We start from the raw sequence: 15,158 nt of genomic DNA, 5'->3' as shown, positions 1-15,158 counted from the left end.
TACCTCAATGCACGATTCATCAAGACAGACAAGTTGGAAGGCTTGCTCTAGAGAGAAGTCTGGTTGATGAAGGAGGGCAGAGGGCGGCTCATCAACGGACAGTGAAGTCACATTGATGTCCTCCTTCAGCACATATTCACCTGGAAGACAAAAACACAGTTGTACAAACATCAAGACAGACAAGTTGGAAGGCTTGCTCTAGAGAGAAGTCTGGTTGATGAAGGAGGGCAGAGGGCGGCTCATCAACGGACAGTGAAGTCACATTGATGTCCTCCTTCAGCACATATTCACTTGGAAGAGAAACACACAGATTGTACAAACATCAAGACAGTCAAGTTGGAAGGCTTGCTCTAGAGAGAAGTCTGGTTGATGAAAGAGGGCAGAGGGCGGCTCATCAACGGACAGTGAAGTCACATTGATGTCTTCCTTCAGCACATATTCACCTGGAAGAGAAACACACAAGATGTATATACATGCAAAACTACTTGTAAATTTGAGTTGGGTTAAGTTTAGTAGAGGAATTAGAGCAAACATAAAGTTACAGTGATATTTACCTTCAGCATATATTAACTTTAAGACCAAACAATATATTTTTAACTCAGACATGCTTTCTGAAAGCTATTTAAGAGTAGGCTGTAGCAATACGACGTTCAGCATTACCCCACGAAAACAACCACAAAATGGTTCAACAACTTCAAACACTTTTACACCCTCATTTTTAATTTCGGATGTACAACAATCTATGGAGGAGTCTCTTTTTATACATTCAAACGTTTTTTCTGCTTCTTATTAAAAATATACTAAGTATTTAATAAAAAAAAAACTGAAATGTTTGACGTTTTTGAAATAACTAATAAAAATAACTAAAAAGCATTTGGTTGAACATTAAAGAATATCATTAAACTGACACAAATCTCATAAAAAATAAATAGTAGAACATAAATATAAAAGAATTAATCTTGGCTAGCCTGTCAGAACTCTCCTGTGCCGTTTTAGAGAAACGCTTCACCAAAACATTTAGAAAATTTCTTCCTGTCCGAGATCCTTCAAAAACTTGTGTACAGAATTTGAAGGAAGATCACATTTTCCATCTTTTACTGCCTAAAAGTGACATTTATTTGCTTTTTGCCTTACTGATAAGCATAATGAAGTGTACTTATTAAGTTTATATTCATGTTGAGATAGTATACTGGTGTCCCAAAGTACTGTCAGTCTAATCAGATGACAAGATTTCAGTCCAGCCAACATTGCTGTTAAGTCAGAGTATAAACTTTTCAAAAAGTATAAACTTCAATCAAAAAGTATAAACTTTTAATGAAAAACTAAAAAGCATTTGGATGTAAATTAGTTATATTTTTAAAATGAGACATCTTTCATAACTCTACAACCAAAACTGAGAGCTAGAAAGTGTTTGAGGTTTAACATTGTTCTTAAAGGAACAACTCAATGTCGTTCATTAACAGCCGTCTTGTCCCTACAAATTATTTAACACATTATGGCTCTCAGATATTATGTTTCATTCATAAAGTTTGTAAAAACCTATCTATATTTAAATTACCACTGTGAATGCTAATATTTTCCCAAGAGGTATGTTTTTTGTTGAAAGACTCCTGAAAATTTACTTTTTCTACTGAACGACTATTTTTATGTAATTGCTAGTGACCAAAATTTTACTACACTTTTATCAACAGCAGCATGAAGGCTACAGTATACATTTTATATTGTATACTGTAACATGTATGAGGTGTGTTTTTTAAATGACAATGTCTTTTGGTGGGCTATAAATAGATGTATGTTTTGAACACAAAAAAACCTTATTTTCACGTCAAGGAACTTCACGCATGTTTATGTTTTCCACATGCTTTCAAAGTAGAATGACAGCTTTACCAAAAGTAAACAAACCGATATGTAAACATCTGATCTGAACTAACAGGCAATTTAAAGCATGTTAAACTGAAACTACCAGCAGTCAACAAGTAAGTAAATGGTGTCATTAATCAGTTGTGACAAAGCGTATGTATTGTTATTATTATTTGTAAAAGTTAATCGTTTACTTTTGTGATGTGTTTGACAAAGATAGCTATGCTATCGAAAGGCCTCACAAAAATAAAAGTTTTAAGTATTGGTTTATGTGTTTTAAACTTAATTAAATTTAAATCTATAGAAGAAATCTTTTTCGGATATCTTGCCAAAAGATACATTCACATTTTTGTTCATTAAGTTAGGTTTCATAGCAGTGCACAAATAATAAAAGTTCCGGTGAGATCGAGAGGGTACTACAATGTACTGAAATCAAATCTTGTCACTGACTTTTAACATTGGCTATCCACTCTATTATTTATTGTTCTACTTCATAAATAATTATGTCACATGTTCAACTCTCATATAATTGTACTCAGTTTATTTACAAAATTATTTATTCTGCTATTATCTTGTTACCAACATGGTTCACGTATGACCATTATAAAAATATGATCTAATGCTCAGCTAAAACCCATGGAGTGGCTTGCATCATCGTCAATTCCTCATATGTGTGTTCCTCATATTTAAATTAAGCTTCATGCAAAGTTTCAGGTCTCTAAGACATTCCATTTTTGAGATATCATGAAGACAGACAGAAATGAATTTATTTCTGAAATTTATTTTAACCTCTGAAGTGACAGGTTTCGCTAAAGCTCTGTCAATAAATATTTTTGTTTACGCCCAATATAAATTGTTTAGTAAATCTTATACAAAAATATTGAAAATAATTGAAGATGGCGGCTCTGTACTTGACCTGCCCTTAAATATCATTAGCAGTCATTCAATCTGCTTCTCTGGTCAGCAATTTTAAGTGCAATGTCTGTTTTGTACCTCCAGAATACACATATGGTAGAAACTTTTACTTGTTGAGGGTCACATTTACAGGTGGAAGATTATAGGATCTACCTGATTTAGCCCACAAAACATGGAAGTTTTATCTACAACTGTATTCCATCCATTGATGAAAATAAACAAACTACTCTGATAAACACTTACTGCAGATTATAATGTACATGGTGTATTGTATGAGTTCAAGTTTATATATTCTGCAATTTAAAGCAAAACACTTCATATACAAATTGTATGTTATTAAATAAAACCATGAAGATTGTATAGAAATAATATATATAAGGGTCATTCTCTATCACCCTCCGATCTTACACCATGAAGGCCAAACACTTGGCAGGTCCGCGGTGTGGGCAGCAGTTGATCGCACATATTCCCCGTTACAACATTTGCCACTGCATAGTTCAAGTAACTAGCAATAGTCGCATAAACATGGCCACCTCTATTAATTCTCCCGCCATATGTGAATTGAGGAGTGTTATTCATTTCCTTTAAGCAGAAGGGAATAGTGCAGCAGAAATCCATCAGAGAATATGCCTTGTTTACAGAGAAAACCTTGAGTGATGGTGTTGTACGTGAATGGTGTAGAAAGTTTATAGATAAGGATTTCTGCTACACTATTTCCTTTTACTTGCTGGAAATGAATAACAGTCTTCAATTTACATTTCGCAAGAGATCCAATAGAGGCGATCAAGTTTATGTGACTACAGCTCGGCGCAAACTGACTACCTGAACTCAGCAGTGGCAAACATTGTAGCAGAGAAGAGTATCAACCACTGTGCTCACCACTGACCTACCACTTGTCTGGTCATCATAGCTTAAGATTGGTAGTAAAAAAAAAAACGCCTTCATAAAAATGAAATGAAATACAAACTGTCTCAATTTAACAGAAAAGGTTAGGTTTAAGAAGTCCTTTCTGCTCTACCTCTGCAAAACTAATACTACTCATGAGCATACAACACTGTCAATGGAATTAACACTACATTTTGGATTCAATTATATTAAATGTTTGAAATTATTGAAATTTAATTACTGTATATAGATATTGAATCTAGTCTTGAGTTAAGACTTTTTGCATTTTTGTGATAAACTAAAGAAATATGAAAATGCAAAGTATTTGTGGACCAATATGTATTACATATGATTTCAATATGGGAACAAATTGAATGTTCACTTCTCATTTGTTAACTTTTGTTATATTTTCTAATTTGCCAAAAAAACAAAATCATATTATTAATTGGTGGTATATAAGGGCCAATAACATTATTTTCCCAATATTTATTTAAATTAATAATACTAATTTCCAATTGTCTTGAAATTTTTATCTTCAAGTGTATAGTGCTAACACTACAAATCTACAAATTCACTTAAAGATAATGGTTTTCTTCACCTATGTGAAATAAGGGTAGAACTACGATGAAAATGTGGTAATTCATTCATAATCTTTTAAACAATGTTCAGACACTATAGACAATTCTAGATTGTTAACTTGTAAAACATGTTAACTGTGGCAGGCATGTTAATGTGCCATACACTGTTACGTAAATCAAAGACAGATACTCTAGAGCTGCAATGAAGGTGTTAGACTACAGAACATAATCAAACTGGTAACTATTACACATTTTTATTAATTTCATAAGTTAGTTTTCACATTATATAAATGTTCTGCTGATTTCTATATCAATCTTCAGTATTACTAAAATTCTGAAATTTGTAAAATACTTATTTGGTTGTTTGAAGAAATCTAAACCAAAGATCTACTGTAAACAGTAAATTTTACACACACACGCACACACACACACACACTCACACGCACGCATACTGAGGTTGTTACTGACATCACATGACATTGTACTTTAATATCAGCCTTATATTTATGTGACAGTGGAGTGGTAGTAGTGTAAGTTGTGAGGGGCTTTAACAATGCTATTTAATGTTATTTAAGTATATATATTTTTCGATCCAAGAATAGGGTATGTATATTTTGTAAATAAAACAATCATTTTGTGTTCTATACATAGGAAAATATAAAAACTTTTATATTTTACATTACTCTTCATAAAAATGTATTTCATTCCATAGATACATTATTAGCAATTAATAAAAAAGGTAAGTATTTTACCATCCAATGTTTATTATGATTGTTCTAATAAAATCCTTCATTTTCTACAAACAACTGCTTTGGTGTAAGCAAATCAAATTTTAAACATAATGATTATTTTTGTAAAAATAATTATGTTAAAAATACGATTATTGTTACTGACCATAATAAATGTTATACTAAGTAATATACTAAGTAATATGGTTGTCTGATTCAAGTAAGACATATTTTAAATATTTAGATTGAATCTCGATTCAGTATATTATTTAATGTGTATTTAAATTAGTCAAACAAGAACCATGTGTGTTTTTAATCTGATTAACTAACTATACAAGCAGCTGAATGTTATAACAATAGCAATTTCAATTTCAATTTGACAAGATAAAATAATCCCCTTTTTAAAGAATATACCAAAAGAAAGGAATAATATGTGATAAGAGGCATTTCTTATCTGACACAAAATTGGTTTGTTAAAGTAAACAGGTCTCTTCAAACACTCACAGCTGTCTCTGAGCTACGACCCAATCACTGCTCTTGCTAAACTTTCTTAAAACATAAATGGATCATTATTCCAACTTTACTATAATTTAAAGTCTTATTTGCTTAAAATTATAATGGAGCTAATTTTGAATCATAATTATAATTGTTACATCTAAATACCTTATTACATAGAAGACAATTTTTATGGATCCCTGTGACAACATAAAACTTTTATATTCTGTAATATTTCATTTAAATAACTGAGGCTAATGAAAGGGGTTATAAAAACTATGTGAATGGTTATTATATACAAGCAGAATTAAGAAATTAAGTCTTGAAATTAATTTATTGGATATTAAAACACTTAACAGCTTTAGGAACTAAGTTAGTGAGTAAATATATTTCAAATAATATATACATACTGTAATTAGTATACTAATAATAATTACCATTATTATTATTATTATTATTATTAACTCATGAATTAGCTTACGTATGAAGGCTTAAGACATTTCTTCTGAATGTTTCTTAGTTATTATAATTAGATTTCCCAAATATCAATGTTTTATTACAATTTTGTCTTTAAAACAGATGATTTTCATATTTTTTTATCATAATATGTAATGCCAAAGATAACAAACATATTTCTAGGCGCAGTGCATATTCTCAGAAAATAGTAAACTCTTACTTTTTAATGATAAATCCTGTTTTTGTAAAGATGTTATTATTGATTAAACTACCTTGATGGTCGAAAAGAAGTAGAGTGATTAGATAATGTTAACCTAAAATAAAACTTTAACACACATTTTTTTCCCGATATCAAACTCCTAATCAAAATTTAAAAACTACTTTTAATAATTAATATTAAATGTTTGTCATCTGACTTGCTAAATTTTGTAAAGGTAATTTCATATTTTAAGATAATTTTACCAAATTTATATGAAAACCATTAAATTTAGTGGTGACAACAGTTGTTAATATTAAATTACTTGTATAGAACTACCAGTAATTCTACAACTTACATAAAAACATATGGCACATATTAAAAAAACAAAACAGAACAAAACACTAATTAGAGCCCACTAGCTTCTGACCAATGAATGTATTAAATGTCCTATTTAGGATAAATTCAAATATCCTTCTTTTTTATAATAAAATAAAATAAATAAAATAGATACATTAATGAAACATGTTTTAAATTTAATAGTAAAATTAATATCTATTAACACATCTGCAATTAAAATATTAACTAGAAAGGTCAATGAGGTTTGAATCATTATTGTTCCTGTCAATACTAATTTATTTTCATCCTACAATATTTATTAAAACACACAAATTTATGTGGTAATCAATTTAATGTGTTCAATTAAATATGTACTGAAATTCAATTTGTCTTCATTACATTGGTAACGATATACATTATTTTGAAACAAATTTGTGATATTTTAAATTCACATTTTGATTCTATTTATATTCAACCAAGGATAACTTAACATCACTTACAAATTAGGTGTATAAGTTATTACGTCTAGTCTCCAGACATGTCAACAGTGATGAGATGTCAAGAGTGATGAGAGGTGAGGTCAGGTGGACAGTGGACCAAGAGATGTTGTTGAGGGGCTGCTACTACCTGCTAGTGCTGTATCCATTAAAATCCCACCTTGACCTTTCCTAAACAATAACACCCTCTGCCACTAAAATGCTCAGTCATTCTACTTTTCATCCTTCATCTGTTATTTCAGGCAATTCCTGCCCCCTCTTTCAAAAGAATCTAAAAACATTCACATACCTTAATATTTGACTTTGAACAGAACAAAGAGGCACTCTGAGAACCACTTGAGACGAAATCCTCCGACACGCACTCGACTACAATCTTGAATCTATTCACCACCTCACATGTGCTGAACCGGCACACAAAAACTGTTATAAACCCGCCACTTTGGCCCGAGCTAGAAACAACACGGATCCATCAGGACGCAGGATAGCACTGGGGAGTGAAGTAGAGCGGAGACACGGCACAGTCACTCACTGGTCTCTCCGAGCACTCTGACAACATGGCCGACGCTGCCACGACGGCTGGGAAAAACACAATTGGGCACCGAGCGGGCGCTTAACTTCCCCTCTACATCCGACGTTGCCGAATCAGCTCGGCTCAGACAAAGCTGGTTCGACCTGGCAATGCTGCTCCCCCTCCCACACCCCCGCCACAGCCAGTCTCACACAATTATAAATGGTGGCCAATTCCGTAATCATCTAATATGAGGGACCTACTCAGACAAGAATCCATTATCTTGGGGGCGAAATGAAAGCCCTGTGACCTGCCGAAGCACCCAGAGTCCTCATCAGACCTTTGTTTCCATCTCCACAGCTGTCGCCCACAAAAAATATTCTGCTCTACCTCTAAACACTAGAAGAACTAACAGACATTTTGGATTCTATATAATAATGTGAAAGATTTAAAACCACTTTCAAGAGCCATGTAGAACCGATTTTCCTGCAATGAAACTATTCATACAGAACAAACGTATTCATTACGTAAAGCACTGGTTGGCAGCTGCACAGCATAATGCGTTGAGATCGCACTAACCATTTTTCAAACCCTGCTGTCAGAAGTGTGCCTGGAGGTAGGTCAATAGAGGCCCAAGGGAGTTTAACATTCCTCCATATTTTACACAAAGGATAGTCAGATGAAAGAAAATATGAAATTTCATAACAAGACCATTAGTCATTTCAGATGGCCCCTGGGATCCTACCTGAGTCTGACAAAACTTTCAAAATGTTCTACAAACATCCAAAACTGATAGTAGATAATACAAGGACATCAATTTATCCCACAACTGATCCCTTGTGGAGAGTTTACCACCATTTTTTAAGATATTAATTAAAAAATCATGTGAATAGTGAATTAACACATATATTTAATAACACAACTAAACATTATAGATTTAATAATCACAGGGTTATTCTTCCTGGTGGTAGCTAAATAGTTAAAACCATTAAAATGTTCTTTTAAACATTATGATCTTATTTTGTGTTTAAATGTACACATAATAATCTTATTGTCACAAAGTTCTCTGGGTCATCAATAATGTTAGCCAAATAAAAGACTTTCTAATAGATATTCTACTCCTCCCTGCAGTTGTGTAGCCTGGTTGGTGCAACTGCCTGGTCCAGTGGACGCGAGGTGATTGAACTGCCATCGACAATGACAGTTGCCGCCTCGGTAACGGTCTGCCCCGAGACAATGGAGCAACCCTTGCGGATCAAGGTCACCTCGGCATGCGACAATATGACCTTAAAAACATCCTCAGGTTCTGCTGCATCATCTGTGTAAATTACAAGCAGCCGGATACTTCCGCCTACACTGAGCAAAACATTGCAAGAAAAACTCACAGTCTCTGAATGATAAAGGATCTCTATAGAACTAGTTTGTGTGAAAGCAGTCCACAACAACTACAAGTTTGGAGTGATCCTTTGCACTTTCAACACTCGTTAATTCCTACAGTATAGAATAATTTTAAACTTTCTATAATGTTTAAATATTTATTGATCTTAAAAGACAAAAGCAAACACTTCAAAGTTATGAAGATATATAACCTGTTTTGCTACAAGGACACTAACAGAAAGAAAACTATAGATTTTTAACATCAGGAGCCAAGAAATGAAGGTTTTTTTTTAATTAATTGAATACCAACCAATGAATTCCAACTATAATTAATTGAGATATTTTAGTTTATAGCTACTAGGAACAAATTTAAAAATTTGTTAATTATGATGAGCATATTATATTTTGGTCTGTTGTGGTTTTCCTACACATAATTCAGGTTCCAAATTAGCAAGTATTACATGTCTGAGCAATTTACCAAATGTTAGGAAAGATACTCAATATCAAAATTAATTATACATTGTTTTTATTTACACTCTTTTCTTATGATATATTTCTATGGTACAATAGTGGAAGCTAATGCTATGGATTTTTGAAAGAATTACATTTAAAGGAAGACAGACCTCAAAGACAAAAAGATTTATTATTATTTATGAAATTTTAAATAATGTTCCTCACTTGTATTAACACATATTAAGTCAAAAAGATGAATGCAGTAATGTATTTAGACCTGATTATAAATATATATATATATATATTATATATATATATATAGAGAGAGAGAGAGAGAGAGAGAGAGAGAGAAATATTTGAAATATTTGTATCTATATGCATTTTAGGTCAAATTTGTGGTTCTTGTTCATTTATTACATAGTATATAGAGATTTAATTTAGTTTTAAGGACTACTTGTTAATATTTAAAATATATCATTTACTAATATTAGTATATAACATTAGCGATGTTTATTACACTTAGTGTTCAATTTTAAATAAAATCATTATTCTTTAATTGGCATTATGAATCCTTATATTTTTCAAACCCATCTCTATATACTCAACCAGCATTGCAAATTTTGTAACTAGAATCATAAATAAGCTTGTTATAATACATAAAAATGTATTAAAGTCACTATCAGCCTGTTAAATGTAATATATAAAAAGCCCAGTTGTGATTTTACTGAATGAAATTCATAGCTACAAATCGATTGAGCGAATTATCTATTTTGAGGTATTGATTAGATGCTGTGATCGTGGTGGCAGCAGTGAGAGGGGCCAACGGGACCCGAGACCTGCAGGATCTATTCTGCCGACTGGCTGCCTGTCATGCTGACTCTCCGACACACATTGGGTCAACACTCCACTCGCTCTAACCTTGTCGATTCATCAAAACTCCAATACGCTCAATTAAACAGAACTTCCCCTGGCATTGCCCACTTCCTCCGTCCTTCGCACCTTGTCAATGGATGGCTAGATCCACCGTTTCACCAATACTTCTCTCTCAACTGATTGGAAATTTCATCACCTTGAAAATTAATAAATACTAAATATGTGATTATTTTACTTCTTACTTATTGTTTTTTTTTGCATAAAATGGAAGAAGGTATCACAAAACAGCAGAAGTTAAACAAAATGGTTGAATAACTTATTTTATAGATATGGAAATATAAGTAATTTACACAAAAATAATGGATGACGTACCATGTAGACTTACGGAACTGTACTACTGTATAGGCACATCAGAGACTGATCAAAATCAAATCAAAATAATTTATTTCTCATTGACATTAACATGTATCGAGAATGGTCAATATGTATAAATAACTAAATACTAAAAATATTCTTGTCAAAGTTATTGTTATATCTGGTAAAACTACAAATTAAAAATTATATTGAAAAACAGTACTAATGATATTTTTACTTGTAAGGTTGGGTGGGGCACAAAAATTCAGAGAGTGAGTAAAAACAGTTTTTTACATGAAAGTCTTTTAGCTTGTTTTTGAAAGATGCAAGTGAAGTGCTGGCTTTTAAATAATCTGGCAATCTATTATAAATTGTAGGTCCTAAATATTCTATTGATTTGCGGAACATATTATTACTATGGTGGGGTACTGTCAAACTATTTTTATTTCTGGTGGGATATGTGGGTAGGAAAATCGGTAATGTGTTTAAAAGTGTAAATTTAAACAGAACAAATAAAAATGGAAGGGAGGGTTAGTATACGTTCTTGGTGAAACACTTGCCTACTGAGCTATAGTCCAGTAATTAAAATGATATTTAGTCTTCATTATTGACCATTTGTTCCAGCTTGAAGTTCTCTTCTCCAGTATTAAATTCTCTGAAGGGCTTGAAAGCTCCTTGAGTCCAGTAAGAAGTATTTTTTTTTCATTTTATCGAATGTCTAATGTTCTTTACAGAAGCAGACACGATGCAGAGCGAGTCTACATTATGCAATAGCAATTCTTTGTGTAACACGAAGGTCAACCATCTGTATAAAAATCTTCTACATAACTTTAAACATAGGATTTTTGAGTTAAGTGTTAGTTGATCATACAATAAGTGTTAGTTGATCATACAATTTTTTTCTAGCAATATTTTAAACATAGTAATTCATTTCAAACTAAAAAGATAACATTTAAAATTTAAAATTGTTTAAATAAATAACATTAAATAAATAAGAATACATAACCGTGTTAACAAAATACATAAAAAAATCCATCCTCAAGACTGATAATTAAAAAAATGAGCAGTTTACTCTCACGAATGTTTGATACACAACTATCTTTCTCATAAAAAATACCTAATGCTTAATGGATATTACTAATGTAATATTTTAATTTTAATATACTAATCACACATCAGAATGAAAACAGAAAATGATTAGTGTACAGTTTAGTTTATAAGATAGGACCAATGTTTAGAGCGCAATCTTAAAACTATTCTTTGAACTGTTTTGGATATTTCAAGAACTAACTAGATGAAATTCAAAATCTTCTCACTGAAACTTGAGTAATATTTTTCTTAACTAATTACAATGATAAATCATATATTATATTCATTAAATTTCAATAACATACATTAATTTGTAGAAGCCTCTTTCTTACTTGATTCTATTCATTTATTTAAAACACACCCTTAAATAATAATTACATTATATTGTAAATTGTGAAGCCTTTAATTTTCAATGAAAACATATCATTAGACCTGTTATATGGTTTATGGTTCTCAGTTATGTGGGTCTAGTGATGTTTTTCATTGAAAATGAAAGGCCTCAAAATTTACAATACAGTTTAATTATTGGAATGTTGGTTTTAAATTAATGAATAACATATATTAGATTTCATTAAATTTGTTATGTAATCTTATAATACCAATGAATAAAGAATATTCTGATTCGATTCATATCCCAGGATAGGTGAGCTCCACTTCCAACAATAAGATATTCTTGAGTAGAAAACAATACATAGAGGATTTTTATATGACCAGTAACTTGTTTTTCATAACAAAAAAGCTGTTCTATATTTTCAATTGGTTAAAATCAATTACTGAATGTAGCTTGTGACATAAAGCAATGCTGGAGCACTAATCAGTAACTGATGTAAAATGACAATTAAGCCCAATGAACAATGCGAGCCGAGCGAGTGAGGGATTGACACCTAGCGAGACTCACAATCAGTGTCAGCGTCAGGGCAGCTCGGAGCCAGCTAATAACACACCGGCCGACGCTGGATGCAACAGACACCTATCATGCGCGACGAGGTGAACCGCATTTCAAATAATAAGAGTAAATTAGATCCTTTGGCATTATCGTGGCCTGGATCTTAGAGTGACAAGGTCTGTATTGTTCCTGCACTCCTCAAGGTGGCCTCCGTTAATGAGTTTATCATAGGAACATAACTATTTGATAATCAATTATATAATGATATTTTAGTGTAACAAACGGTTAATTACCTAAGAGTTATGTTATAGTTACCATTAGTAAATTTTATCTAAACATCAAGAACTGTGGAAAAAATATCAGATGAAGAATGAAGACAAAGTTAGTTACAGAGAATACATATTTGATGATACTGAAAGTGTACACCACAAGAAGACAAGAAAATTATCACTCACTGAATATCAAATGAAAAATGGTTTTTAGTTTATAAACTAAAGAAGCAAATATAAAAATATGGTAAATTAATATTTTGAGAATTAAAGTATACAATTAGGTATCAGGTTTCTCTAGCATATGTGATTATAAATTTTAAACCACCAATAAACAATTTGAAGTTAATCATTTTACTGGCTCAACATGTCAATAATATGATTTTTAGTGAAATACTCTAGCGTGTTTTCATATATATAATTCTTTGAGACATCATGGTTCTTATTGAACTAAAGTCAGGTAAAAGAGAAAATGGTGGAGAACGGAATCAATCATACGGTTTGACAACCGATACCATTAGTCAAGTGGAGGGAGACACCACTGGGATTACTGGCAGGCAAGAAATCTCCACAGGAAAACAAACAGGCCACACAATATCGCCTGATTGGATGCTCACCACACGGTAGGCATGAGGCATGTAGGCCAGCCATTGTGGACAAGAAAGTGTCCGTTGAGCAGATTTAATCAGGTTTTTGTGGTATACCGTGTCAACCACCGTTGTCCGACGGTACGGTGACACTTCAATCATGCCAAGACAAAGCAAGTCATCCTTTCACCGGCTTTCTGATACCACCTCCTACTCCTCCCCACCCCCACCTAACAACTGACATCACGGTTTAAACAGAAAATGTTAATGGAAAAGATGTAAATTTGTTGAGGAACAATACCGGGTATAAATATATACAATATCCCATTCATGTTTATTTATATTCATTATTTTCAATTTTAACATTCAGTGAATGAGAAAAATTTGTAGCTTCTAATTCTCAAGGAGTGAGTTTCCAGTATAGTAACTGTCTTTCTTTCACTTTATTAACTGACATTTAATATTAGAACATTTGTAATAACACATAAAATTCAAAACTAGTTGACATAATCAGTGGAATGGTTTCTGTCATTAGGTAAATGTTTTTGTAATTCAAGTTTATAGTAAATTTAAAAGGAATTAATAAAACTTGACAATGCTAACAAAGCAGTGATAAATAAGAAACTTTAACCCTACTTTTATCATGAGTGTCTAACATACTGTGATGAATGCCTCAAGCACTCTTAAAGTTTGAAAAAAGAATTCGTGACGGATCATCAAACAACCCTTGCAACCAGTTGTATTTCAATCGGGATGTAACGCTGAGGGAATAGCATGAAGGTTCCGTACCACCCCACAATGGAAACTCACTTACCCGAAACCTCCTTCCAATATCATTTCGAATTCACCCCCGGCCGGATCCCCCAACAAAATGGAAGTGCTCTTTCCCCTCGCGTTCGGATTGTATGTTCTGTCCAGAGCAAGATTAATGGTCGCCGGCGAGGGACTCTGGTAATCACAACACAATGGCGGTCGCTGGAAAAATATGGATTGGCCCGCCTATATGAGTAATGATGTCTGGGCACAATACTCGTCACGACTCGGCCGCCTCAGCCTACTGGCAGTGTTCATGCTCAGTCTCTACCCCACACCACTCTCAATGTTAGAGTACTCACTATTCAATGTTTTACCAACCAAACTGAAATACTAAACTACAATATTATACATGCTTAAATAATATTATAAATAGTCATGGCCAGGACAACTGGTGGCAGGCAAAATATGCATTATACCATGGGAAACTGTGCTAATGTGAGAATTATATGACAACATTATGCCCAGGTCCAAAAAATTTTCCTTAATAGAGAATGTACCCAATTAGTGGACTGTGTAGAATGAAGTACTGGCAACATTTTGATTACATGTTTTTTTTATTGCTCGAGAATCGACATCTTTGGAATGTTTTATTGTTTGAATGGGGCATCACATATTTGTATGAAGACATAATTTACATATTTATATGAAGACATAGTTTACACTATCTGCCAGTTGCCGAAGTCACAACTTTAAGAACGTCTATCAGTGTAATATTACCAGTTTCCTCATCAACTGCATAAGGTAGACCGTCCAAGTCATCCAGCTCTGGCAGCTAAATCAAACAGAAAAATGATTACTGAATCATTAATAAAATATAATTCACCTAAAACACAAACCATGATGTGACCAACAACAGAAATACCCTTCCAAGTGCACTAAAACAAAGTGAAGGATATAAACAAGTAAATTAACAGTGTTGAATTAAACTACATTTAAAAGTTTTATGATTTAAAATAATTATTTTTAACACTGCAAACACTATTAAGTAAAAAAAAAA

At 32.4% G+C, this 15,158-nt stretch overlaps 1 protein-coding gene across 3 annotated transcripts in view; it reads right to left on the bottom strand.

Annotated features, from left to right (window-relative positions):
• LOC124375215 (segmentation protein cap'n'collar) overlaps nucleotides 1-15,158 on the bottom strand; it is a 230,454-nt gene that overhangs the window by 97,756 nt on the left and 117,540 nt on the right. For all 3 annotated transcript variants that reach the window (XM_046833335.1, XM_046833334.1, XM_046833336.1), the window contains 2 exons: nucleotides 14,879-14,933; nucleotides 4-140 (listed from right to left, as the gene is read on the bottom strand). In XM_046833335.1, coding sequence (XP_046689291.1) covers nucleotides 4-140; nucleotides 14,879-14,933 — 192 coding nt within the window. The remainder of the gene's footprint in view (nucleotides 1-3; nucleotides 141-14,878; nucleotides 14,934-15,158) is intronic.

Source organism: Homalodisca vitripennis, chromosome 1 (assembly GCF_021130785.1).
Source record: "Homalodisca vitripennis isolate AUS2020 chromosome 1, UT_GWSS_2.1, whole genome shotgun sequence".
Classification (NCBI taxonomy): domain Eukaryota; kingdom Metazoa; phylum Arthropoda; class Insecta; order Hemiptera; family Cicadellidae; genus Homalodisca; species Homalodisca vitripennis.
The sequence above is the reverse complement of the archived record's forward strand: the minus strand, read 5'-3'. Positions and strand labels throughout refer to the sequence as shown.